The sequence below is a fragment of the Phodopus roborovskii genome, unplaced genomic scaffold (genome assembly GCF_943737965.1).
Source record: "Phodopus roborovskii unplaced genomic scaffold, PHOROB, whole genome shotgun sequence".
Classification (NCBI taxonomy): Eukaryota; Metazoa; Chordata; class Mammalia; order Rodentia; family Cricetidae; genus Phodopus; species Phodopus roborovskii.
The window spans coordinates 14004313-14031080 of record NW_026125059.1 but is presented as its reverse complement, the minus strand read 5'-3'; the positions used below and the strand labels follow the sequence as shown (position 1 = coordinate 14031080).

Here is a 26768-nt window from a genome sequence, read left to right as displayed (position 1 = left end):
TAAGACAGAAGGGGGGGTGGAAAGCATGTGAAATAAGTTCTCAAGGCTGTAGTGGAGCCAGGATTTAACTTTAAACAACCCTATGTCACTTGAGTGACTTACTAGGGTAGGTCAGAAGCTGACCCTAGTACTAATTGTCCTTACATGCTTGTAGTCATGTCCCAGTGTGGGGGTGATGTAAGCGACCAAATGACTAGACACTCAGAGGACAGTTTGTCCAGCTTGTGGCTGTTTGCCACCTCTGCTCTGACCCAAAGTTTGAATTTCATTCATAAGTTTGTAACCACAGACTTGGTGGTGTGGGAAGGGCCCTTGGGAACCAGCTATTCTAGTCCAACCCCCTCATATTACAAATGGAAAAAAAAACCCTAAAGCCCAGGGATAGCCAAGGACACAGCAAGGTCACAGAGAAACTTTCCTTTGGATAGAGGAGTTGGTTTGGAGTCAACTACAGATAATCTTCTGTGGTTGCCAAATATGTAAGTCTGGCTCACTCTTAAAGTTGATCAGCATTACTATTATTGTTATTATTACTATTATTTATTATTGAGACAAGAGATCTTTATGTATCCAAGCTTTCTGGAGCTCATGATTCTCAGTCTCTAGACCCCAGAGTATAAGGATTGCATGCCTATGTCACCATGTCTAGCTTGGAATTAGCTTTAAATGTACAGATTTTGTACTGGAAGCGTCATTCAATAGCGAGTGTTTGTATAATTGTGAGGCCCTGGGTTTGATCCTTAGCACTGGACACACACACACACACACACACACACACACACACACACACACACACCCTGCATGCTTTTGGAGGTGTCAAGGGACAATTCTCAGGAGTCAGTTCCCTCCTCTCACTGTGCAAGTCCCAGGAACTGAACTTGGGTCTTTTGGCTTGGCAGCAAGTGCCTTTGCCTGCTGAGCTATCTCACCAGTCCCAAGAGATTGATCTCTATGCTCCACTTTCATAGAGGAATCCAAATATGCCCTGTTTCTCAAGTGGTTCTGACGTCACAGGGTATTGCATTTGGAAGTTGGAATCCAATCCCTGGCTTTTCCTTTATAGCTTGGAATGGAATAGAAGGGCCCACCAAGGGACTTGCCCAATGTCACACAGCAAGGTTGTGACATTTCCTGGACACTTTGATCAAATTTCAAGAACAGGCTAAGAAGGTTGGGGAAGAGAACTGTCATGGTTCCCTGAGCTCTTGGTTACCTACTGGAGTCAGGTTAAGACAGGACTGTGGCCATTTCCAGACTCAGCAAGGTAGGAACCCAAAAGCCTAGCCTTCAAAAGGAAAAGGAAACAGCAGAGCAGGAAAGGCTGTGGCCAGCCAGTGGGGCTTTCCCAGAGGCAAGCTCTAAGAGTGACATCAGAAACTCAGCTGTGACATGAAGAAATGGACAGACCTGCCTGTGGGCACTAAGACAAACCTCTCCATCTGTTCTTTTTCTAGACCTCCCCTCCTTCCTCTCCTCTCCCCTCCCCTCACTGCAAGGCTGAGTGGAAGGATTTACTGCTCTTTTCCTTTTTCTACAGCACCACAATCTAGTTCCTCCCTTCTCCCGTCATCTGGAAAGGAAGCTGGTGTTTGCAGTAAGAGGGCCTTCAATTCTTTCTTCCTTTTTTTTTTTTTTTTTTTTTTTTTTTTGTTCATTTTGTTTTTCAAGATACAGTCTCTCTGAATAGCCCTGGTTATCCTGGCACTAGCTTGGTAGACCAGGCTGAACTCGAACTCAGAGATCTGTCTGTCTCTGCATCCTGAGTGCTGGAATTAAAGACTTGCACCACTGTGTCCTGCTGAGCCTCAGCAGTTTCTTTACACACTACTGTCCTGGGCTTTGAGAATTACATAGCTCGTCTGTGTACTTGATAGTCTCACAGACACTGGATCCTGTGAGTTAGTGGAGCAGAGGAGTCTGAAAACCTGTGCTGAACTGTATTGAGGTAGCGAAAGCATGCATGGGCTAGAGTCCAAGTGGATTATTTACCATTTCCAAATGATAAGAGAAGTCACATACACTGGCTAAAGCCTTGTTTCTTTACTTTTATTTGGGGTTCTATCAATTCAAAATTATCACGTGACTATCACTCGCTCTTCAGAAGTTCTGACGGGCAGATATGTGGGGATTTGTAAAGTGTTTAAATGGGAAGATAATTAGTGCAGTATAAAGTAGACGTTGGAAAATGTTCATGTAGTTCAACTCCTTGCTTCATGAACAGGGAAGCTGAGGTTTAAAAACAGGAGTTGCTCAGTGGTCACACTGCTAGCAAGAGGCAGCTGAGAGCCCATACTCTGTTCCTAGAACCATGTACTTCCCTTCTTTGTGCTCTTCTGTGAAGTTGGGGAACTTGAGTCTTTGGGAACAGAAATCGAATGAGTCATGGGTTTGCCTTTGCCCTTTCTCTGCTCTTGATTCATTCAGCAAATATTTACTGACTGTCCACTATTCAGTCTCAGAGAAGGCAGAGATAAAAATGAACATGGAGGTAGGCAAGGTCAGCTTTGATGCCAGCTGTGACTTCAAAAGCTATGTTTTCTCCTCATTGGATGGCCACCTCAACACCCACTAGTCTGCCATCTAATGTAACCATGTCTGAGTGCAGGGCATTGTTTTATATGTTCAAATCAAATCTTCCCTGCCTCGCCTGGATTATAATGCCTGTTTTGCTGGGTGTGTGGAACATACCTTTAATTCCAGTACTTGGGAGGCAGAGGCAGGTAGATCTCTGTGAGTTCAAGCCCATCTACAAAGCAAGTTCCAGGACAGCCAGGGCTATGCACAGAAAAAACCCTGTCTTGAAACAACAAACTATAAACAAAAAGCCCATTTTGTCACTAACTCTATGTCTATAAGAAGACAGGATGTTGCCTCCCTTCTCAGGCCTTTAGTTTAAACATCAGTGTAATTAGAAAGTGGGCAAAATAAATTATGTAGAAAAGCCTGAAAGTTCTGGATTAACTAAGGAAAGAAAACACAGAGAATCTAACATGAAAATAGTCAATGTTTAAACTTATTTTTCCCCTTGGAGGGAGAGGAAGTGTGTGTGTGTTCCAGGTGGGCCTGGAATATCGCAATTTCCAGACCAGCCACGGCTACAAAGTGAGACTGTCTCAAAAAGAAGTTCTTTTTGGTTAAATTTAATTTGTTATTGTTGTATTTGTGTGAGCTCAACAGTCAGGTGACAGCTTGCAGAAGGGAGTTAGTTCTCTTTTTTCAACGAGTGTTTCAGGGACTGAACGCAGGTCCGGCAAGCCTTTAACCCGCTGAGTCATCTCGCCATCCCTCAAATAGTGAATGGTGTTTTAATGTTATTTATTCCTAGACTTTCCATCCCTTTCCCTCCTAGGAATAGGTCTGCTGTTTTTTAATCCCCCTTTAGGGGGCGCGCAAGATTCACGGCTTTGTGCCTCACTTCCGGTTGCCTTCATCCTTTCTCGTGCGCATGTGCACATTTACTTCCTGGCAGGTGTCGGGGAGCCTCTGGATGATGTGGTCCGGCTCGCGTACACTGCGCCTGCGCGATGTCAGTACGGCCGGTCGGCCGCCGTCCCCGGAAACGCTTCTTTTTCACGCAGCCGCAGGCCGCAGCTATCCGGCCTCTCTAGGCCGGCAGGTCCTCCGCTCCATGGTTCTGCCTGTCAGCGCAGTTTCGGGTATCCACGGCTGAGGCCCGGCCGCGCTCGGACGCTTGGCTCCTCGAGCCGGTCGCGGGTGAGTGAACCCGGGAGGAGCCCGGCGGACGAAGCGGCCAGGTTTCCCTGGACGCCGTGAGTGGGTCCGCCCGCCCCGCCTCCCCCACCTCCCGGAATGGTACCGCTCCTGGGTCCCAAGCCCTCCTCCCTCCCGCGGCGTTGCCAAGGCGACGGCCGGCCGGCTGAAGCTCCGTGTGTATCCCCGCAGGTAGCCCGGCGTTCGCGGGCGGATGGCGTGGCAGCGCTGACAGACGCGGGCGGCTGCCGAGCCCCGCGGGCCGGCATGGCGGGCCAGTTTCGCAGCTACGTGTGGGATCCATTGCTGATCCTGTCGCAGATCGTGCTCATGCAGACGGTGTACTACGGCTCGCTGGGCCTGTGGCTGGCGCTGGTGGACGCGCTGGTGCGCAGCAGCCCTTCCCTGGACCAGATGTTCGACGCGGAGGTAGGCTTGGCGGGATGGAGTAGGTTTTTGTGGTCCCGCACCGCCAAGCTCTAGATCTAACTGGGCATGGTCTCCTTTTGGGGACCTAAGAAAGAAGGGATTCATTCCAGTGTGCTCCCCTCCCCTTCTGTAAAACGGAATGACAGAGGGCAGGGAGGCAGATGAGTTCACTCTCAGGCGTGTCCAGTCAGTCCTCTGATATTGGGAAACGACGTACTCATCTGTCAAGTTCACGCTCGGGAACTGCGCATTCAAGTCTGGAAAAAGGGGGGGGGCAATCTTACGGGGTTTTAAGTAACTTTACAGTTTTGTGTTGGGCTGCACTCACAACTAGTTAGCCCGAGGTTACAGATATTACAGTCAACAGGCTTGTGTCTCACTCAGGCAAGCATGGAAAGTCTCTTTGCTGAGACCTCTCGGGAAAGTGACTACACTTCTCTAAGCTCAGATTTGCAGGGTCCACGGTAGGAAGAGGAGTAGAGAAAAGGGCATCCGGGGTGGTGCAGTGGGAACTGTTAGGACTTGGTGTCAGACGGGCATCTTACTTAAATTCCACTTTGTTGGCTGTGTGACTGTGGCAAATGTTACCTCTCCTGTCTGCAAAATCATGCGACTGGCATTAGGTGGTAAATTGTAGTACACAGACCCTGCCTGTGTTTATAGTCCAGTCTAACTGAAGGAACTTGACAAATTGTTTTACCTTTCCAAGCATTTTCCTCCTCCAGAAAATGGGCAGACTAACCCTGTCATGTCACCCACAGTGAAAATGTTAAAAGAAAATGCTCCATGAGCCTGGTGTGCATGTGTGTTGCAAGCCTTTACTACCAGCATTCAGAAGGCAGAGGGTGGTGGGTCTGAGTTCAAGGGCAGTCTGGTGGACACAGTGAGTTTCATTCAGGACTAGACAGGGAAACCCTGTCTCGGAAAACAAAAAGAAACAAAAAAGGAAAATGCTTTGTAAGGTATAGTGGAAGCCTAAGAGCCTGTTAGGAGAAGGAGCTGTGATTGACAGACGATACTGAGCAAAGTTCTTGGTTCAGGGACCTGGGATGGAGGCCTTGCTCTCATTAAGTATCCTTGCTTTAGCCTTTGGATAACTGATTATTTGAGAAGAGACACTAGTAGTGGTGTGAGATCGTGGATTTCAGAGGCCTTTGCAAGCTGAAGTGTGCTTCAGATATTTAGTACTTGTACTCTGTAAACAGTAAATACTGCACACATATTGGGTGCTGAGTAGTAGCACTTTGTGGGAGGCTCCATCCTTCTTGTAAGGGCATATGGGAGTCAGGCTTTGTTGTTGAGAGTCTGAGCCGTAGCTCAAAGATCAGCAAACTGTTTTTGGAAGGATGAGGTAGTAAAGGTTTTTTGGTTGAGGCCATTTAACTCAACTCTTATAGTACAAAAGCAGTCATAAAGAGATCAGAAAATAATTGTGAACTGTGTTTCAGTTAAACTTGATTTACGAAGCGAATGCCTGGCCTGTGGCGCCCTAGTTTGCTCAACATCCCTTTAGACTCAACTCTTGCTGTTTAGTCACTGCATCACCTGGGGCAGCTTCTCCAAATGCTTGTGTGTCTTTGTTTTGTAAAAGGAAAATAGTACCTTCCCACATGCCGTGAGGCTTGAATGAGATACCATACAGTGTGTGTGAAAGAACCATGTTGGAAATGGGCTTCCATACAGATGAAGAGGATGTATTCTCCTGTGCTCTGGGACAAGTGTTTGTGCCTTTGGCTGTTTGCTAGAATCCTGGGGCTCTGCCAGGTCACATCTCTAGCGTGTTTCCCTGTGATTCCCCCTCAGATCCTGGGCTTTTCCACCCCTCCAGGCCGGCTCTCCATGATGTCCTTCGTCCTCAACGCCCTCACCTGGTGAGTACTGCCAGCTCTCCTATACATCTTTCGGGGTCTAACTGGAACTAACTTCCTAAACTTAAGCGTGAGCTGGCTGGCACTTCTTGGGAATGGTAAGGTGGGTGGAAGAGCCTATTTCTAAGAACTGGCCCTGTCGCAGGTCTCCATTTTTATTTTGAAGTAAGCTCAAAGCTCATTGTCACTGTGTGCTGACTCCTGATAATGTACCCAGACATGGTGTGAGTTGAGGGGAAGACTGGCTTCCATTCTTGCTCTTTGCCATTGACGGAGTCACTCTGCTCCTGTCTGCGACCCGGGTTCCTTGTGTTGGACTGGGTAACATCCAAGGCTGCTCATGACCACTGCCCATCTTTTGAGGATCAGTTTAGCATAGGGACCGAGATCTGAGACTTAAAGCAGACTTAACCTGGCCTCAAGTCTTCCACTACCTTACCTCTAGTGTAGTGACTTCAGTTTGATCTCATCCCCTCATCAGTAAAGTGGGGCTAATCTGATCACCTCCTGGTTGTAAAGGACTGTGTTAATTCACGGGAAGTGCTTCAAACAATCTTGCACATGTGTATTACAACTTTACACTGAAGGAGGGAAAATGTCCAGATTTCTGGCTTCTCTTGAATAGTGGGGAAATGGATTGATTCCAGGCTCTAAGATTTGCCTGGATGTAATAGCTTCTGTCTGCATTTTACCCAGAGATGTGTACTTTCTGGTAGCCACCAGTGTGTCCCGTTCCTGGGCAGCTGTTTGTCATCAAACTCATCTTTCCCTGCTCTGTCAGACCCACTCTTGATGTTACCCAGCATCTGATATGATAACCCTTGTTTCTCGCTCTCCTTGCTCGCTTCTGACTGCTGTGCTGCCATCCTAATTGTCCCCACCCACACCCCCAAGAATCTAATGTAAGGCCAGGACAACCCAGTGACAATCCGCTGCTGTCCTTTCCCCCACAGTGCCCTGGGCTTGCTGTACTTCATCCGGCGAGGGAAGCAGTGTCTGGATTTCACTGTCACTGTCCACTTCTTTCACCTCCTGGGGTGTTGGCTCTACAGCTCCCGTTTCCCCTCGGCGCTGACCTGGTGGCTGGTCCAAGCTGTGTGCATTGCACTCATGGCCGTCATCGGGGAATACCTGTGTATGCGGACGGAGCTCAAGGAGATCCCCCTCAGCACAGCCCCTAAATCCAATGTCTAGAGTTGGGCCCTTCGGACACACTGCTGGCATTTGGCCCCCCTGTCACCTTGGGCTGCTAAGACCTCCACATGGGTCCAGCCTGAGTCAGAGCAACCCTGGAAATGTGAAGTCTGTTGGTAGAAAGATAAGGAGGTCTTGTCACAGAGGCAGGTAGCAGTCATGATCACAGCTGCAAGAATGGCCTCTGCCTGCTGGAGCCTTGATATCTGGAGGCCAGGAAGGGGACCTCATTGAGGGTAATAACAGATTCGGAACCATGTCACTCTTGAGCCATCATACTGTCACCAGCCTGTTATTTTAAAAAAAGGAAAAAAAAAAAAAAATCAAGGATATCTGATTGGTGCAAACCACTCTTCTGGTCGCCTGTCTTACCCTCTGGGACAGCTGGTACCTTTGCCATGTTGCCAAACCACAGTGATTCTGTGAGGAGAAACATTTGATTTCTGGGTCCATAACCCCAGAAAGAGATGTAGGAGCAGAGTACTCGGCTGCTGGCCGAGAGAGGACGACCAATGAAAGAAGCATCAAGCACAAGAAAACGCACAGCATGTGCCGTTAGACACACACGGTGTGTGTTTGTGTGTCCAAGAACCCGTGACTGACTTCCTCCAGTTCCCTGTATGGACTCTGCCCTGCTACTGACTCTCAACACAGTGGGCCACAGGACCCAGAGAAGAGTCCTAGCACCCCACCCTCCACCCCTCAGCCTTAGCTTTGTAATAAAAGCCACTGCCTGCTCTCGAGGAATGATCAGGCACCAGCTCCCAGTTGTGGCAAGAGTTTTTGTTTTTGTTTTTGTTTTTTCCTGTCTTATTTGAATTCTGTGGTGGTGAGGGGGTATGATGGGTGCCCAGTTTCTCCTTGCAGGCTCCACTGATGGTGCTAGAGGAGATAGACTTTGCTGTGAAGGCTAGAGTTTACTTCTAGAGTGGTTCCTCTGGTGCACACTGGCAGCTGTCCTTTCTCAGTACATAAATCCAGTATTTTCCATACTTCTGCCTGTACTTACTTGATGTCATTGTTAGAACCAAGAGAGAGATAGCTGTGCCTAAGAGCTATACAGAATTAGCATCCCTCCTTTCCTGAGCCCCAGAGTTACTTCTCTATTCAGGTCAAATACCAAATGCCAGAATAGGTATGAGAGCACCTGGTTGCCCTAATACTTGGGAGGCTGAGGAAGAGGATCCTGAGTTTGAGGCCAACCTGAGCCACATGATAAACTCAGACAATATCGTGAATCTCTGTCTCACAAAACGAGCAAAACACTGTATCCTGCCCTCCACCTGCACCTGCTCTACGATGCCTAGGGTATTTAATGGCATTTCCCCCCATCCCCCTTGTGAACCCTGAGCATGTACCATGGTAAACACTTGTGAAGCAGGCAGGGTTTCTCTGGTTTCTGGAGCTTGCCCAAGATAGCTGAGTCTCACAGCTAAAGATGAGTTTTTCGCTTCCTCCCTAGGGAGCCTTTCTTGCCTCTTACCTCAACCTTGTAGAGTAGGGAGTCGGAGCTGGCAGAATGAAAATCTGAGAATGAAAGTGCTTGGGCAAAAGCCCCTTAGCAACTCTGGGTTGTGGCTATGCTGGCTGCAGGGCCTAGGCCCAGCTGATTGGTGGATTTCCTCCTAGACACAAACTCCTCAGGCTATGACTACAATGAAGGGCTTTAGAAAATGCAGCGTAACTGCTGTCTCCCTTGAGCTGTGGAGTCTTTTGCTCCAGGCAAGAACATCTCTCTAGCATTTTCTTTTAGTTGCTTGTGCCAGCTGCTTCTGCATAGTGTCCTTGATGAGAAACCTATGTGTTTTGACTGCTAATTGGATTTTTGGAAATTGCGAAAGCACCAAAAGGAACCAAGGTGACTTTTCTTTGTTTCTCCTTTTACCCCAGTAATATAATGACTGACAGCTGAGTGGCAGCTGACCAGAAATCAGATGATATTCCCCAGAGGGCGTGGAGACAGGCATATCTACATAGCTTGTTGACCATCCTGCCTAGCTGAAATGGCAAGCTTTCAGCTCAGTGAGATGCTGTCTCAAAGTAGTAGGCTGAGTGTGCTAGAAAGCAGCATCTGGATGTCCTGCTCTGGACTCTGTACGCGCGCACTCACACATTCAGTGAGATGCCTGTCTCAAGGCAATAGACTGAATGTGCTAGAAAATATCTGCATGTCCTAGTCTGGGATCCACACATACACTCTCAACCTATATACACCACACATGTAATGCACACAAAGTTTATGCCTTTGAGATGTGTACAGTTACTGAAGCAACAATATGAATGTTTCTAGAGGTGAGTTCCATTGTGTCCAGTGACAGTGACATTTTGTCAATATAAAAATCAATGTATGCAGTGAATGACTAACTGGTGTCTGGTAGAGGGCCGGGGACTTGTCTCCTCTTGTAACAACTTCAGTTGTACCACACACATATTTGAGAGAAGGTTTCTCTGTGTAGCCCTGGCTGTCCTGGAACATACTCTAGACCAGGCTGGCCTCAAACTCCAGGAGATCCACCTGCCTCTGCCTCCCCAGTGCTAGGATTAAAGCTAGGCAGTGCCACCACTGCCTGGCTCTGTCATCCATACCTTGCCGGTGATGAAACTATGGAACTTGCCCGTAGTCTCAGAATTTGGGCTCTGGAAGTAACAAGGATGAGCTCATGCAGCGGAGGTCAATAATTAGGGCCTGTAAGTTGTGATTGGTTCAGCATTCTCTAACCGTATACCTTCAAATCTCAGTTTCCCTAAATTAGTTTGAATAGAGTGTTCTATTCAGGAAAAATGGATAGGCAATGTACAAATGAGGACCACAGATTAACAAGTAATGTAAACGTGCAGGCTGGGTGTGTCTGTCCAGATCAGAAACCTACCTCCTCCAGCTCCCTAGTGAAAGAACATACCTCTGTGGAGAGCCCAAGCCTTGACCCTGCGTCTCCCTTCACTCTGCCTAACATCCACTTCAGGCCATTTGGAGAGGGATGTGGGGACTCGTGTAATTGCCACTCAAAACAGTTTGTAACTCCAAAAGATAAGGGGAAAGTTTGGCTCGAAGGACACCTCTAACGCCTCATTATGTGCAGCCCTCTGTAGACCAATCACATGGAAGCCAGAATGCACTGGCAGAGATCTTGAGTTTTGAGGGAAGGCCCTAAGTCCTAAGTCCTGAAGGGTTCAGGGCTCAGAAAGGCTCTCCTGGAAGCTCTGTTTCTTGGGCTCTTCCCCTGTGGCTTCAGGGTGGCCTTCTGACCAAAGGGCAGTCACACCTTACAGGAAAGTGACAAAGACTAATGAAAACAGTATCGAGGCAGGAAAGGGAATGGAAGCTGAGTCACTGGGAATGGTCACAGGATAGAGGTATAGAACGCGGCAGTGGGTCGCGGGAGAAGGGCTGCGTTTGAGGCCAGCTTGGCTAGGGTGTGTTGTGTCTCACTCTCCACACCCTACCCCTGCAAAAGATAATGGTGTAGTGTTTCCATATATCTACATACATTTCTTTCATACTTCAGATGGTGCAATGTCGGTGTGGTGGTTGAGGCGATACGGTATTGTTCAGGAAACAAGGGAAGTCTGTACATATCCAGTATTTCCCATTTACAGTTGGTTGAATCCCAGGGTATAGAGCACATGCATGCAGAACAGAACGCAGGGCTGTGGAGGGCAGAGAGTACTCATTTCTTGGGATTGGTGTGAGAATTTCATGCAGGTACATGTGGCATAGTTCTGGCAGGTAGGAAGTGACCCATAATTCTAAATTACCAGCCTCCCTCTCCCCTCTCCATTTCACAGTAGAGGAGCCTGCCTTCTCCTGTCTGCTGTACCCCTCAGGGTGGCTATTGTATATTCTCTTTTTTTCTTTTTTTAAAATTTTTCATTTTACATACTAACCCCAGTTCTCCCTCCCTTCCCTTTCTTCAGAGGGGGTAAGGCCTTGCTTGTTTGGGGAGTCAGCAAAGTCTGGCATATCAAGTTGAGCCCCTCCCCCATGTATCAAGGCTGAACAAGGTATCCCACCATAGGGAATGGGCTCTATAAAGCCAGTTCAAGTACCTGGGGTAGGTCCTGGAGCACAACCTTGTACAACCACTTTGGAAATCAGTATGGCTGATTTGGAAATCAGAAAATTGGGAATCAGTCTACCTCAAGACCCAGCAATACCACTCTTGGCATATGCACAAAGGATGCACAATCATACCACTAACATGTTTGCTTGTCTGTGTTCATAACAGCATCATTTGTAATAGCCAGATCCTGGGATGGGGGGAAACCCCTCAACCCAAGAATGGATAAAGAAAATGTGCATTTACACAGTGCTGTTACACCTGGACTAGGGGGCACAATGATAACTCCCTGCCAGTCCTGGTGTTTTCCATGATCTGTGACCCAGGAGGCTCGATTATTGACACCACATGCATTGATAATCAGTGGTGAGATGGATTCTGGGATGACTCCTTTGGCCAAGGTGGGCTCTCCGTGTGAATTTTTCCTCTCTTGGGAAAGTGGGATAGAGAAACCTGGAGACTGAGGGTAGATTTTGGTCCAGGGACTCCTTCCTGAGCAAGCTGGGGTGGCCACTGGCTGTATGGGTACAGGTGTCCACCTCTCCTTGGATGGCAGGGCCATTGTGAGGCACCTGCACCCAGGAGATAAATGGTCTCTGACTTCATAGAGGAAGTGTGCACTGCTCAAAGGAGACAGCTTGTGGGGCAGGGAGGGAAGGTAAAGGATTATAACTTGGTAGATTTTCTGTTCCGGTTTTGGAAATTGACTTTAGGAGCCTAGGGATGGACCAGGGTAGCAGAAACTCATACACAACATACATTCCCGCTACACCTCCCCCAGGATCCCTGTCCTCCATGTTTATGTGATTGCCAGCCTTAGCAGGTGGGGCCGGTGGTAGTATTGTTCAGTGCCATATGGGAGATTTTATTTGTAGACTCATGGAACTCCCACCCATCCCTCCCATTCAGTCAATTGCAGGGTCTCTACTCTTCTTAACATTCATGTTCCCATTCAGGGTTACACCACCTGCCAGCAAAAATCTCCATGTTAGTCATAAAAATCACCTCCAGAGGGCGCTATCATCTAGTGAGTGGGCTCAGGGCCTGGAAGCTTTGGGGTTTTTTTGTATGGCAAATTGGAGCTATCTCAATTTCCCAAAAGGAAGGCCATTAAGATGGACCTCAGGAGTCAGACACCTCTTCCTTTCATGGGGACCTCAACCCATGAAGGGGAGAGTTTCTTGTTGTCTTTGTTTTGTTTAAGAACTTTCTAGCATAAGTCTTATTTAAAATGTGACTTAATCAAATAAGTTGATTTGGCCTAAGGGGAGAAGATGTGGCAAAGCCCAGTATGGCTACTTCCTTCCTCCCTAGCTTAAACTTGATTGAGATTCAGGGCCACAGTTGTTCCTACTTTCCTGGGGTCTCCAGACAATGAGATGACACATACTGGATCCCACATTTCCATCACACCTTTCTAGAGCTCAGAGTCACATGGAGATGCATCCTCAGCCCAGCTGTGTGGCCTAGTCAGTGGCTTCCTCTCTCTGGGTATGGAGCCTCCCAGTACTGTCAACCACCCAGAAGCCCCGAGTCTAGGGCTCAGGTATGAGCCTGGCTGAGGGGCTGCATCTTTCCTCGGCCTGGCAGAGGTATTGTCATACCTACCTCTTATGGATGGCACATAGGCAGCTCAGAGTGACACAGAGCAGAAACGGGTGCAGGGGCGCTTGGTGCAGCGTAGGGTAGATGCTCTGCACATGACACGGCGCCCTGGGGGGCGGATGCGTGTGGGGAGCCCCTCAAACCACACAAACTGGTCAGTTACGTCCAGTGGATTCGTGTCCGTCATGGGAGTTTTGTGATGGTAGGTCTTCAGGACGACAGCTTGGGGCTTAACATGTGGTTTCCTCTTCTGGTCACTGGTATGCAAGCCAAGACTCTCTGATATCTTGGGGACTGTAGCCTTTGCCTGCTCTTTACTCCGTGACACCGCTGCAGGTGGCCCATGTGACCCTTCCTTGGACTTCCACTCATTGGACGTTTTTGTCTCAGGTTCCCTTATGGATTCTGCTGTCTTAGATTCCGGTTTCTTCTCAGTGGTCCTAACTTCTTGGAGTTCTTCATTATCTTGTTTTGCTTTCTTGCAGACATTGTTGTCCCTGACAGGGAGAAGAAGGGTTGTCAGCAGAGGAAGGGTCTTTCTGACCCAGTCCTGAGCAGTTGCTGTGTAGCTGTTTGGGGATCCTGCTAGAGCTAGAGACAAACTGGAAAGAAATGTCTCTAGTGCCTGGGGATAGATGGGAAGATTAGTTATGACTGAGTTTGTATGAGACATTGGCAAGGCAGAAGGCATGACCAGTATTCAAGGATCCTAAGCGTGTATATGTTGTTGGCACCTACCACTGCACCAGGCTTCTGTCTCAGCCAAGAGGGCAGACAGTCCAGTGTTCCTTTCAAATTATATTCTAAGGAATCATGGGGTTCTGGGGAAGCTTCTTCAGTACCTTCCCCTGAGCAAGGTGCTGCTCACTTTAAGACAAATTTTTAAGAGCTGCATCTGTGCTTTAAAACTATGGTTTTCTGTGACCCTGCGCCTTCTTGTTCTGGGCTTCCTGGTCACCCTGGGAGCTACATCAAAGACAAAGTCTTAGGAAGGAATCAATAGACTTCACACGTAGAAAGAGCTCATCAGGAGTGTGAGTACCAGATTGAGCCAGGCAAAGCCCCATGCTGGCTCATCTTAGCTGATGACAGTGATGGACACTCGGTACCTGTTGTCAAGATCTGCCAAGTAGGAGGCAAGGAAGCAGCCACATTCTGTAGAGCAGTCTTTGGAGACAGCATGCTAGATTCAGATCATCTGGATGGGGTAAGACATTCAACCTCCCAGAGCCCTGCTGGGGTCTTCATTATAAAACTGGGATAATGTCATTTGTCATCTACTTAGGATTGTTGAAAAGAAGCATCTAAGTGTGTGGGGGGCAAGTGGGGGGGGGAAGGTTGCATGTGTAACGTTCTAAGCAGAGTGGCTGGTACTTAGCAGGCACTTTTATAAATGATCCCCAAATTCTAGAGCGACCCAAAAGAGTAATGGGATTCTGAGCAAGACACATGTATCTTCAGATTCAGAGGGTGGTCTGCAAGTCAGCCTCTGGGTTGGGCTGCCAGGCTCAGGAGAAAGAGAAAGTTCCCCAACACAGTCTCACTACCACAGTTACACGTGGGCCCGTAACTAGATGATTAGGATCACTGTTACAGCCATAGCTTTGATCTCAGGCAGGAATGACTTCAAACAGGTACTCTGCCAATTGTTAGTTCAGTTGGCTAAGATGAATCACTTCATCTCTTGAGCTTCAGTCCCTATCAGCAAAATAGCTTGCATAAATAAATACCTGTTTCCCAGAGCCCCTATGTAAAGCAGGCCACTGTTCCTCAATCCCTCACCACAATGCTTATTCCTAGGAAAGGCAGCTACTGGCTCCATTTTGTGTGTTTATCAGGAGGGGGTGTGGACGGAGCTCACCCAGAGGAGATTTGGAGGATCTTTGGAACTCTGAGCATTGAATTCCAGCACCTTCTGGCCAGGCTATGCAGTTCTTGGATCCGGCTATTCGAGCTCTTGAGTAACTTCAAGAGGGACAAGTTTTTTAATACCTGACAGGGTCAAGAAACCAGAAGATTAGAGGGCTCAGCCCTCCTGGGATAGCCTTCCATGTCCTAGCTGTGGCTTGGCTCAGCTCCCATGTCGCTGGATCAAGCCCCTGGGATAGCACTTCAGGGGGCGTTAGACTTCCCTAGGCAGGGGCTACAGTGGAACATCTCACCATTTTAAGTCGGTTCCGCTCAATTAGTTTGCTGACAGGCTGATTTATCTTGTCATCCTGCAGTTTCTCATCTTGTATCTGAGGGATAGGAAGAGAGGGGAGCTAGCATAGAAGGAGTCCCCTCGCATGCCTATGCTGTGCCTTTCCCATTGGCTGAGCAGGCTTTAACCGGTCCTAGCCTGGGACCGTTTTAACTCTGCTGGCCCCCTCTCACCCTTCGTCCTTCCCTTTTCTGAAAGGTTGGAAAGTCTGTCTGTCCTTGGTGTGGCTGGACTCTCTGGTAAGATCCCTTCTATGCCCAAGCTCCAGTACAAAGTCTGACCTTGGAAACCAGTCTATTCTTGGGCCTCTTCTTTGTAGATGGATTCATGCTGGGGCTGTAGCAGCAAGATTTGATCCAGCACTGCCTGTACCCTCCCCTCTCACTTCAGCCAGCACACGGGCTGAGCAACATATGATGGCACTGGAGCTGCCAGGCAGGGGACCTGTGACATCACTGAAATGTGTGACAGCATCAGGGATGTGTCTCTGGAGGGTCAGAAGGCCACTCCCACCTGGAGAGACACAGCAGGCGACAGGCAGCAGTGCCCATGATCACAGCCTCCCTTCCCTGTGAGATAAGAAGGTGGACCCCGCCTTGTGGAGGAAGAAGCTCAGATTTTAAAAGGTTACATGGTTTACCCGGTTCACACAGCTGGTTAGTGGTAGAGCTGAGACTGGTGTAGGTCTGACAAGTCAATCCCCGAAAACTGGAGTCCCCAAACTGTTCCTGTATTCAGCCATGCCACATACGTTGCCTGGCTCCTGCTACGTGTCAGGTGTTTTGTTTGTTTGTTTTGTTTTAATAATTCCTAGAATAAAGTAAGCTTCCATTCAGATGAGATAAGGCACAGTTAGGGTGTCATGGCTGTGGACTGGCTTGTGTTCTAATGGAGACGAATAGCCCTCAAACAGTATGTGTACTAACTGTAAGTTTTACTGATAGAACCCTAGAAGTAATCTTATAATATTCTTTATCATCAATTTCATTCTTCAGTTACTATTTTGGGTTTTTAAAATAATTTATTTTGTTTAAAAATTGTGTGTGTGTGTGTGTGTGTGTGTGTGTGTGTGTGTGTGGGCAAAGGTGCAGGCAGAGGCCAGTGAGTGTTGTCCCCTGGAGCTGTAGTTACAGGTGGTCACAATCTGCTTGGGTGCTTAAAACCAGACTTGGGTCCTTTGTAAGAGTAGTACATGTTTCTAATCACTAAACCTTCACTCACTCCTGCCTGCTATTTTGTTTTTGAGATAACTGTCTTGCTCTGTTGCCCAGGCTAGCCTCAAACTCGTCCTCCTGCCTTAGTTTCCTCACTTGGAATTGCAAGCATGTGTCACAACTTAGCTGATATTTATATTATACTTTTCTTGAATCTAAGTCTTCTGTGTATGGCTCGCATGTGGTTATGTCTAAACAAATGTGGTGCCCATATAAGTGCTGGTGTTTGCATTTGAACCGAAGAGTCAGAAGATGAAAATGTGAGATGACAAATGCTGGAATTTTCTCTCACCCCCCCCCCCCACTGACCTGACTGGCTCTGCATTACTAATGTTTGCTCCAATATTTCTCTTCTTTCTTCTTCTTCTTTTTAGTTTTTTGAGATAAGGTTTCTCTGTAACAGCCCTGGCTGTTCTGGAACTTGCTTTGTTGACCAGGCTAGCCTCAAATTCAGAGATCTGCCTGCTTCTGCCTCTTGGGTGCTGGGACTAAAGGTGTATACCAGCACCACCCAGCCTTTCAGTTACTTTCTTAATGCCAGACCAGCGGCCAGTCATTGTCTTCTGTAAAGGGCCTCTACTGTGGGACTTTAGAGCTATACTTGTAACTGCTTACTTAGATCTATGTAAAGTTGCTACCAATAGTACAAAAGTGAATGGGCATGGTCTTACTGCATTAAGACTATTTACAAATACAGCTGATGAGCTGAATTTGGCTCGTGCCAACTGGGGACAAACCAATAAACCAATACAGTGAAACCCAGTTTGCCATGTTTCCCTCCCCTGTTGGTGAACCTGGACTCAGAGTGGAGGACAAATACCCAGCAAGCCCTGCTACATCATGTCTACTGGTCACAGGTCTGCAGGGCAGACTCTCAGGGAGGCATGCAGGCGATGATTTCAAGGTTAAAGTGACAAGTGTGAGCATCTCTACCTTTGTGTGTGCTCAGCATCATTCATGTAATTATAAGTTTAGTCATTTCACCTTTGATGATGGCTGCACTTGAGAGCCAGCTCTCAGTGTTTCTCAACATGGAGGGATAGACTTTCCTGAGCCTGAGTCAAATTTAACATGCCACTCACTTATAGCTAAATGCCCGGATCAATGTGAACGGGGACAGGGACAAGAAGGAAGAGATATAGTGTATTAAAAAGTATGATTGTACAAGCCTGGAGTCCCGGCACTTGGGAGCCTGGGGCAGGAGGATCAGTTCAAGACCAGCCTGACTACACAGAGTGAACCTGTCTCCAAGATAAGACAGCAGGAGAGATGGCTCAGGACTAAAAGCACATCTCTGAGGAGTTCCCAGCACCAGTGTGGAGCAGCTCACGGCCACCTTTGGCTTCAGTTCTAGCGGTTCTAACATCCCTGGCTTCCACAGGTACCTGCACCTACATACGCACACACATCATCTTTTTCTTTAAGGCAGAAGTCTGGTTTGGAAAATATTTATCAAGAAGACAAGATGTGAGCAGAGTCCTGAAGAAAGTGGAGGCTGTGGTAGCAGAACATGAGACTGAAAAGGAAGTTATGGTGGTCTAAGGACAGATTGGGGCACACCCTGGAGGATGATGGGCTGTCTGAACCCCTGTGTGTAGTTGGTTATATCAGAATGATCCAGAGAGCATGTAAGAAATAGCTTCTCGGGCACTATCCCACTCACTGATATCCAATCAAGTTCGGTACTCACTCCATGCTAGACTTTCTTAAGTGTCTAGTAGCAGCAATATGAAGGTGTGTGGGATGTTAATCTGCCTCAGGGAAGATAACGAGGGGTAATTAGAAAGGATGGTATCAGGGACAGTCCCTTTGTGCTCACTCCTCTGTGGATCCCAGTATCCCTTGGCCTCTCTGCCTGCCGAGGTGTTCTCTTCCTTGCTAGTGCCACTGTGGTGCTTATCAAGTGGATCGTACTAGACTAGACTGCACATGCTCCAAGGTCTTGGTGCGTGGTCATTCTGTCAGCTCTGTCAACTCCAGGGGCTGGGATCTTCTGTGAGCTAGGCACCACAGACAACAACCTTAGGCACCCATAGGCAGAGCATGCCCCCTTTCTGCCCTTTTCCAAGCCCATAGGCACCTCTAGAATGTAGGCTCCTCAATGGCAGGAGTTTTTGTCTGTTTTATTCATTGATAGATTCCCCAGGACCTAGAACTGTGTCTGGTAGGATCATAGATCATAATCATGCTAAAAAACACCCCCCATATATACTGTGACTAAGATAAATGAGGACCTCCACCCACCCCACCCCCACCCCCACAAGCTAGCCTGTGGGAATTAGGGAAGGAAATATAGAAGTTAGCCAAGTCAAGGATATGAGGTGACCAGGACCTTCTCACAAGAGGGAATTTAGAGGGTATAGGTGTGCAATATGTTTTGCTGGGGAAGACAATGGGGTCAAGTGTGGCAGGGTGGACCTGGAAGAGAGAACACGACTTAGGTGCTATGTGCTCAAGAGTCAAGCTGAGAGCCTCGGAGTCCACTGGGAGGACACCAGGAGGGCTCAGCTGTGGAGGCCCTGGCTTGATTCTGTGGGGGGCGAGCCTTACTGCCTTTGTCATTCTGCTCCAGTTCATACTTTTTAAAAACTGTTTGTAAGGCTGTACCCTTTTGATGAGTTTTGGGTTTATATCAAAATGAAGTCGCTAGATGTGATATACACCTTTAATCCCAGCACTTTGGGAGGCAGATATCTGTGAGTTCAAGGATATCCTGGACTATAAAGCTACATAGTGAGACTCTCTCAACAAGAAAAAACAATTAAGTGGAATGCACAGTAATTTCCCATAATTCTCTCACCCACCCTTGTGATTGTACCCTCTTCACTCCATCAACATTGCCAGTTAAGCTTCAGACACACAGTGTGACACATTAGCATCCTTTCTGGCCATCCTTTCTCTTAGGGTTCCCTCTTGCTGTTGTCCACTGGATGACTGTTCAATAACATTGGCCTAAAAATCCCGTGCTGTACTTTATTCATCCTTCTCCACCAAGCCCTGGCAAACCCTGACCTCTTTACTGTCTTCATAGTTTTGCCTTCCAGTGTGTCCTGTGATCAAAATAAAAACAAATTAATGTCTAGCTATTTTGGAGTGTCATTTCCTTAATAAGCATTTAAACAAACCCATGTCTTTCTATACCTTGACTGCTTGCCTCTTCAGTGCTGAGTAATTGTTGTTTTCGTGAGCATCAGTTTGTTTATCCCTTGCCTACTGGAGAATGTCTTCTGTGACTCCAGCTTTGGGCAATTATGAATAAAGCTGCTGTGCACATCTGTGTACAGGTGTCTATGCAGACATAAGCTTTCCACTCCCTTGGATAAATGCCTGAAACTGCAACTGCTGGTCAGCTTAGTCTTGTAAGATAACAGCAAACCGCCTTCCTACATATAATTTATCATTTTTTTTATTCTTTGAAGACTTCATATACATACACAGTGTATTTTGGTCATATCCAACCCCATTCCCTCCCTTTCAGCTCCTCCCGGATTCCCTCCCCAACCCATCTCCCTCCCAATTTAAACATCCTCTGTTATTGTGACACACTGAGTCCAATTAATGCTGCCCATATGCTCATGGGTACAAAGTCATCTACTGGGGCCTGGACCACCTACCTGTGGCCATCCCTGGTGGTGTGATGGAAAACATCCCCCCCCATAGGCTTTCATTTTTGTGTGCTTAGTCCCCAGTTGATGAGGTGTTTGGAAAATTTCGTTATAGCCTTGTGGGAGGAAATGTGGCCTTGTGGAAAGAGGTGTGCCAATGGAAGTGGGCTTTGAGGTCTCAAAAGTCCAGTGCAGGCCCAGAGTCTGCTGCTGTTTGTGGCTCAGTGTAAAACCCTTCATCGACTGCCCCAGTACCATGCCTGTGTGCTTCCCGCCACAGTGGTAATGGCTCCGTACCCTCTGAAACTGTAAGCAAGTAGCTGTAAGTGTAACCCCAATTTAACGCTTTCTTTTATGAGTTGCCTTGGTCATGGTGTCTAACACCACCCCAAAGAAAAGACTTCCTCCTGTGCCCATGCACCGGAGCACTTGTGTGGTTTGTCCTTTCGCTTTTTCGGAAACTAAAATATAATGACATCGTTTCTGCCTTCCTGTGTCCCCTCACACTCTACTCCCTCTCAAATTTATGGCCTCTTTTAAAAACTGTTGTTTGTCACTGTATGTGTTAAACAACTTGCCAGTATATGATTTTAGGGCTGACCAATTAGTGTTAGATAACCAATTAGGGGGCTCATTCCTAGGGAAGACTATTTATCCCAGTGTCAGCATTGCTTAGTTCGTTGTATGAGTACATAACCCTGACCCTCATGAGATTTGCCCTTTCCAGTTTAGCATGGCTGTTGGTGTAATTCTTCAAATCTTGCTTAGGCAGCCATACTGTTGAGGCATTATGGGTAAAGCTTCCTGTCATTTCTAGGAGACACAATCTCAGATTTCCTGGTCCTTTAGCAATCACAATCTTCCTACCTCCTCTTACTTGATGTTCTCTGAGTCTTTTTTGTTTGTTTGTTTTTCGAGACAGAGTTTCTCTGTGAAGCCTTGGCTGTTCTGGAGCTCGCTTTTTAGACCAAGCTGGCCTCAAACTCAAGAGATTCACCTGTCTCTGCCTCCCAAGTGCTGGGTTTAAAGGTGTGTGCCACCGTGGCCAGCCTTCTGAGTGTAGGAATTGTGTTGTAGTGACATCACGGATCTTATGCAATCTATTTATTATCCCCCATTTTACTAAACCAGCATAATTCCTAACTGCATTCAGGATCTTTTGTTCTGAACAGTATAATACATCTGGCAACTTTGATAGATGAGATAATCTTTCTCAAACCAAAGAAAAATTACAAATCTTTTCAGTTTTCTTTGAATGTATAATCATTTAAACTTTTTAAAAATAATTTTAGAGCTGGTAAGATGGCTTCTGGGTAAGATACTTGCTACAAAGCCTGACAACCCGAGTTTGACTCCTGGAACCCACGTGGTAGAAAAAGAAAACTAAATCCTGCAATTAGTCCTCTGACTTCCACATTTAAATTTTAAAATATTTTAAACAGTGAAGAACGTCCCCCAAACTCCACAAGTCCGTTGACAGGTACATGTTGGAAACACCTCACCTGTGGCACAGAACTAAACACACAAAGAAGGGATGATCGAGAATAGAGCTCAAGAGCAGGGTCCACAGCACAGTGTGATGGCAAATACCTGTAATTCCAAAATCTGGGAGCAGAGGCAGGAACATTGACATAAAATCCAGGCCAGCCAGGACTGTACTGCAGAACACTCACAAAAAGAGAACCGAGTCAAAATCCTAGTGGAATTCTGTACAGAAATCAATATCTGGGGCTGGAGAGATGGCTCAGCAGTTAAGAACATTGGATGCTCTTCCAGAGGACCAGGGTTCAATTCCCAGCACCCACATGGCAGCTCACAATTGTCTATAACTCCAAGATTTGACATCCTTGCACAGACATACATGCAGACAAAACATGTAAAATAAAACTAAGTGAAAAATTTTTAATAAGAAATGAACCATCTAATTTTAAAACATATGAGGAAAGGCAAATGTGACATGACTCTGGAAAAGTTGCAGGCTTTACTATCTGATTTTAAGTGTTACTGCATTTCTTATAAAGGCATTGTAGAACACATTCAGTTGGGAGAAGATAGTCTTTCCAATAAAGTATATTGAAATAGTTGTTATATGCAAATGAACTTTAATCCAGAACTTATTTATAAAAATGAACTCAAAATGAGTTCTGTGAGAACCTAAACTTTACTAAAACATACAAAGAGGCAGGGGGAGCCAGGTATGGTGACGCACGCCTTCAGTCTCAGTACTCAGGGAAGCAGAGGCAAGAGAATCTATGTGAGTTTGAGGCCAGTCTGGTCTACAGAGTGACTTGCAGGACTGTGCAGGCTGCACAGAGGAACCCTGTCTCAACAAACAAACTAACAAAGCAGCACAGGAACAGTTCTAGTGACTTAGAGTCAGGTCCTGGAAGAGAGGCAAGAGTCAAGGCCTTTGGACTCTTGACACACTCATCAAGACAGTCTCAAAGAAGAGGCCCGAGGAAGGTGACAGCATTAGTATTAGTGGTAATTTATTTTTAAAATGTTCAACAGGCTATTCTTAAAATTGTATGGAATAAAATTAAGCTATTCAATCTCGTTTTATAGAATACAGATAGTAAAATAGTGATAGTGAGGGGCTGGGGAGATGGCTCAGTCAATAAAGTGTCTGCTGGGCAAGCATGAGGACCTGAGTGTGGATCCCCAGCACCCATGGGAAGGCCAGCTGTGGTTGCTGGAGTCTAAGCCTACTGTGTTGGCAGAAGTTTCTGCCTTGCCAGCAGCTCCTAAGTAAACACACTGAGGCTTATATTAATTACAAATGCTCTACGGATAGCTCACGTGGCTCGTGGCTTTACCTGTCCTCCAGCCTGTCTGGCTTCCTCTCCATCTGGTTTATGACCCCTCTGACTCCACCCTTCATCCCAGCATTCTGTTTGGCTGACCCACCTATACTTCCGGCCTGGCTACCAGCCGGTTAGCTTTTTATCAACAATGAGAGCAACACATGTTCACTGTGTACAAAAGGATTATCCCACAGCAGGGAAGGGGCTGCCACAAGTGAGTTCCTGGGGCTCACTGGCCTGTGAGGGTGGCCAGTGTGTGAGATCCAGAACCAGAGAGAGACCCTCTCAAAAATAAGGTGAATAAATGATGGAGAAACATATCTGTTGTTAACCTCTGGCACACTTGCAGACACCAGCAAGCACACCTGAATACACTCATATTCTCACACGTATACACAGGCGTGCGTGCATGTACACATACACACACACACACACACACACACAGGCAATAGTGAAGTAAACCAGGTTACTTTTCCAACATTTTAACAATTCAACACTGTCTCCTTTAGGTTTTTATAGCCAAGACAGGGTTTCTCTGTGTAGCGCTGGCTGTCCTGGAACTCACTCTATAGACCAGGCTGGCCTCCAACTCAGAGATCCACCTGCCTCTGTCTCCAGAATGCTGGAATTAAAGGTGTGCACCGCCACACCTGGCCTACATAATTTTTTACTCTAGACACGCAATTAACCTTTTTGTTTGTTTTGAGGTAGGATTTCATGTAGCCCAAGCTGGCCTCAAACTCACTGTGTAGACAAAAGGGGACCAGATTCTCCTGCTTCCACTTCCAAGTGTTGAGATCATAGGTACAGGGTACCAGGCCCAGTTTTTATGCAGTGCTGGAACTGAAACTCAAGAACCTTCTACATCCTAGGCAGGTACTCTGCCTTCTGAGTGACATCCCCAGCCCTAGTTGTGATTTTGCTTAACTATTTTTTTTTTTTTTTAATGTTTCAACTTAAGTAGCCTCTGTTGAATTGTCTTCAAGTTCGCCAGTTTCTTCCTTAGCTGTGTTGAACTTATTGATGAGTCAAAGGTGTTCTTCAGCTCTGGAGTGTGTTTTTCTAGTGTTGAGTATGTGTGATAATTTCTTGCTCTCAGCTAGTCCCGCTCATTTACAGTGCCTACACTTTCCTACATTGTCAGACAGCTGGGCCTCAGACCTGGGCCTCATCATTACTCTGGTTTTACAAAAGGTTTAGGTTGTTGTTTTAGTTTTTCAAGACAGGGTTTCTCTGTGTAGCCCTGACTTTCCTGGAACTTGCTTTGTAAGTTCAGGCTGGCCTGAAACAAAGAGATGAGCCTGCTTCTGCCTCCCGGGTACACAATTAAAGGCATGCTCCACCACACACATTTTTGGTTTTTAAAAATGTGTTTCCGTATATATTGTGATTTTTGAGCGCTCTGTGGACATAGTACATAGAATCATTGGCACTAAGTACAATGTTACTTGTGCCTGGGAATTGCGGTCTTGTGCTAGGCCTTTAGTGTGAGGGACTGAGTTGTCTCTGTCACTGTTCTATCATCTGGGTTCCCACACATTCTGCACAGTTCAATAAATATTTTAGCTAGTTCTTCTAATTCTTCTTACCCTCGTGCAGGGAGACTTCCTATCCCCCTCAGAAGTAAACCAGTGCCTACATTCTGTGTCCTCTTGGAGGCTCCTGTCCTTTGGAATTCACATCAATTAGTCGCTCTGCAACTGCAATTCTCTTAAGGTTGGCACACTACGAAGTCAGTTCAAGTTTTAGGAACTGTTATTAGTGTGGTAATACTCTCTCCAGCTGCCTGCATCCCAGAAACCAGACTATCAGGCCATCTGCTTTTTACTGCCCTTTCAAATCTGGCCATCAATTCCTTGCCAGCCTGGGTCATTCTTCTGGATGACACACTTCCACTGTAGCTTACAACCAGTTTTTGACAAGTATCTGGCAACAGGAAGGGTCAGACATGCCTAACCTTTCATCATCTTTGATTGAACGTAATCTGTGGATGAACTGATTGTGGATGAACTGATTGCTCACAGTCAGCTACAGAGAGATCTCCTGGGTTATACTTTCATTCTTCTCACTACTGCACTCAACCAGTCCAAAAAGTCCAGGCAGGGGTGGGAGCCTGTGGGAGCCGGTGACATGTGACCATGTGCTGACAACGAGACCAAGTATCTACTCCATCCATTAATGAGAAATAAGACTCAAGCTTACTAAAATATTTCTTGAAAAATGAACGTTGTAAAAGGATAAGAGAGCATGCTAGCCCTGTGGTGACACCATCTCAGGAGGCGGCCTGCCCAAGTTCGATTCCAGCCCTGTCACGGGCCAGCTGTAGGACCTTGAACACTTGCTTCCTCCACCTCCCTGTAGCTCTGTTTCTGTGTGTAAAGTGGACATAGAGCACTTACCTCAGAGGATTGAGGGTTAATATTTGCAAAGCACTCCCAGTCACTCCCGTAGAAATGCTGACAGTCAGGACTCCCTTCCTATAATGTCACAAGTTCATGGTAGAATGCAGTTCTTTCCCTTTTCAGAACCCATCCCAACCAAGAGAGCGGAGGCTTATGGAACATTTCCAATGTAACCGAAGTCCTACACTAAGCATCTTGTATGACTTTTTAAGAGTGGGGATTAATTATTCCTAGTTAATAGACAGGGTCAAGGATCAGAGAAGAGTTTGCCTAGGTGGCTAGAAGCTTCAGGAGGTTAACAACTCACGAGGAGGACTGAGTGTAATACCTATAATTTTAACCACTTCACTGCCGCTGTCCATAACTAGTCCCATTCTTCCAGTGGAGAAAGTTGCCTGTTATAGTTACAGAGTTGTTCTCAAATATAGTCCCACAGAAGAGTCAGTGCCTTAGGATTGCTGGAGTATTATCTGTAGGGAAACCCAATGCAACCTGCTTCTCACAGCCCACCACTCCCGTTTGCCCTCCCAGGGGCCAGGGGAGGGGTGGGGGGCACGGAGACACTGTGCTTCAATACCAGAGCCTAGATTTTATTCTATCAAAGGAGGGGAATGGAACATGACAACACTTGTGCTCTGAACTGTCCAAGCTGACTGCCTAGTGAAGAATGTGGCTAAGTTAGAGAGGACACAGGAAAACCCGAGGGAGGCTACTACAGTGGGAGCCAAAGCCAGAGAGTGGTGGAAACAGGAATGGTGGATTGGAAAGATACTTAGCAAATAGAATTGACATGAAATGGAGGTGTATTTTAATATGGGCCTCAAAGGAGAAGATGATGCCAAGGATGGCTTTCAGATAGCTTGACCCCAACACAGATTGATAATGGAACACACACACACACTCACACTACTTTCCAGGGCCAGACAGCAAGGGGATGGGTGTTGGAGGGGAAAAAAATGGGAACGGAGTCTTGATCCAGGAGCTGTTATACTGGACACTGCTGGCACTGGTCTGAGCCAGGAGATGCTACAAATGGGACAGTTTCCGTCTGGACCGCCCACCCACGCCAGGCCGAACGTCTGGCATCTCTGCTAACACCTCGAGGTGTTGGCTCCCTGCCGGCGTGGAGGGTGCGGCGCAGGATCATCCCCTCCAGCACTGACCGGCCCAGTGAGCTGACCGGTAGGGCGGCGGCTCAGTGTGGTCCTGGGGCCAGCTGAAGTAATCCAAGGTCGGGGGTCAGCCGCAATGCACGCAATGCACCTGTCTCATTGGGCTGCAGCTGACCCTCGCTTCCCCATCCCGCACCTCCTGGAGAAGTGCGCGCATAAGCGTGGCCAGGGTGTTAAGAGGTGCGGAGAGGCGGGCAACGGGTGCGTGCGCGTGGTCGTTGCGTGGGCGCTGCTCGCAAGTCGGAGCGCATCAAGTGTGCGTGGGCCGGAGCCGGCGCGTGTGCCCGCCGCCGCTGTGCGCTGGGCGGGGGTGCCGCAAGTGCTTCGGGGCGCGCGCGGCCCCGCGCCGGCGCTCGCGGCCGCCGGAGCTAGGAGGGATGCGTGCGGGAACTTTTCGCCCGCCCCGCAAGTCCGGGTCCGGGTCGCGGCCGGCGTTCCGAGGGGCTGCCCCCCGCCGCCGGCCCCGAGTGCCCGCCCCGCCCCCACTTCCGCCTCCCGCCTCT

The 26768-nt window shown here is 47.5% G+C and overlaps 2 protein-coding genes across 2 annotated transcripts; one reads left to right on the top strand and one right to left on the bottom strand.

Moving 5' to 3' along the window:
- Positions 1-3523: 3523 nt before the first annotated feature.
- Positions 3524-7424, top strand: Sys1 (SYS1 golgi trafficking protein). Its single transcript, XM_051186583.1, has 4 exons — positions 3524-3714; positions 3904-4140; positions 5944-6011; positions 6962-7424. Exons 2-4 carry the CDS (start codon positions 3979-3981, stop codon positions 7200-7202), a joined length of 471 nt encoding a protein of 156 aa, XP_051042540.1. The 5' UTR covers positions 3524-3714; positions 3904-3978; the 3' UTR covers positions 7203-7424.
- A 5457-nt stretch (positions 7425-12881) lies between these two features.
- Tp53tg5 (TP53 target 5) lies at positions 12882-26240 on the bottom strand. The gene is made up of 5 exons (XM_051188871.1): positions 26159-26240; positions 15454-15581; positions 15028-15129; positions 14727-14857; positions 12882-13362 (listed from the first exon to the last, which is right to left on the bottom strand). Exons 1-5 carry the CDS (start codon positions 26238-26240, stop codon positions 12894-12896), a joined length of 912 nt encoding a protein of 303 aa, XP_051044828.1. The 3' UTR covers positions 12882-12893.
- Between the last annotated feature and the right edge of the window lie 528 nt (positions 26241-26768).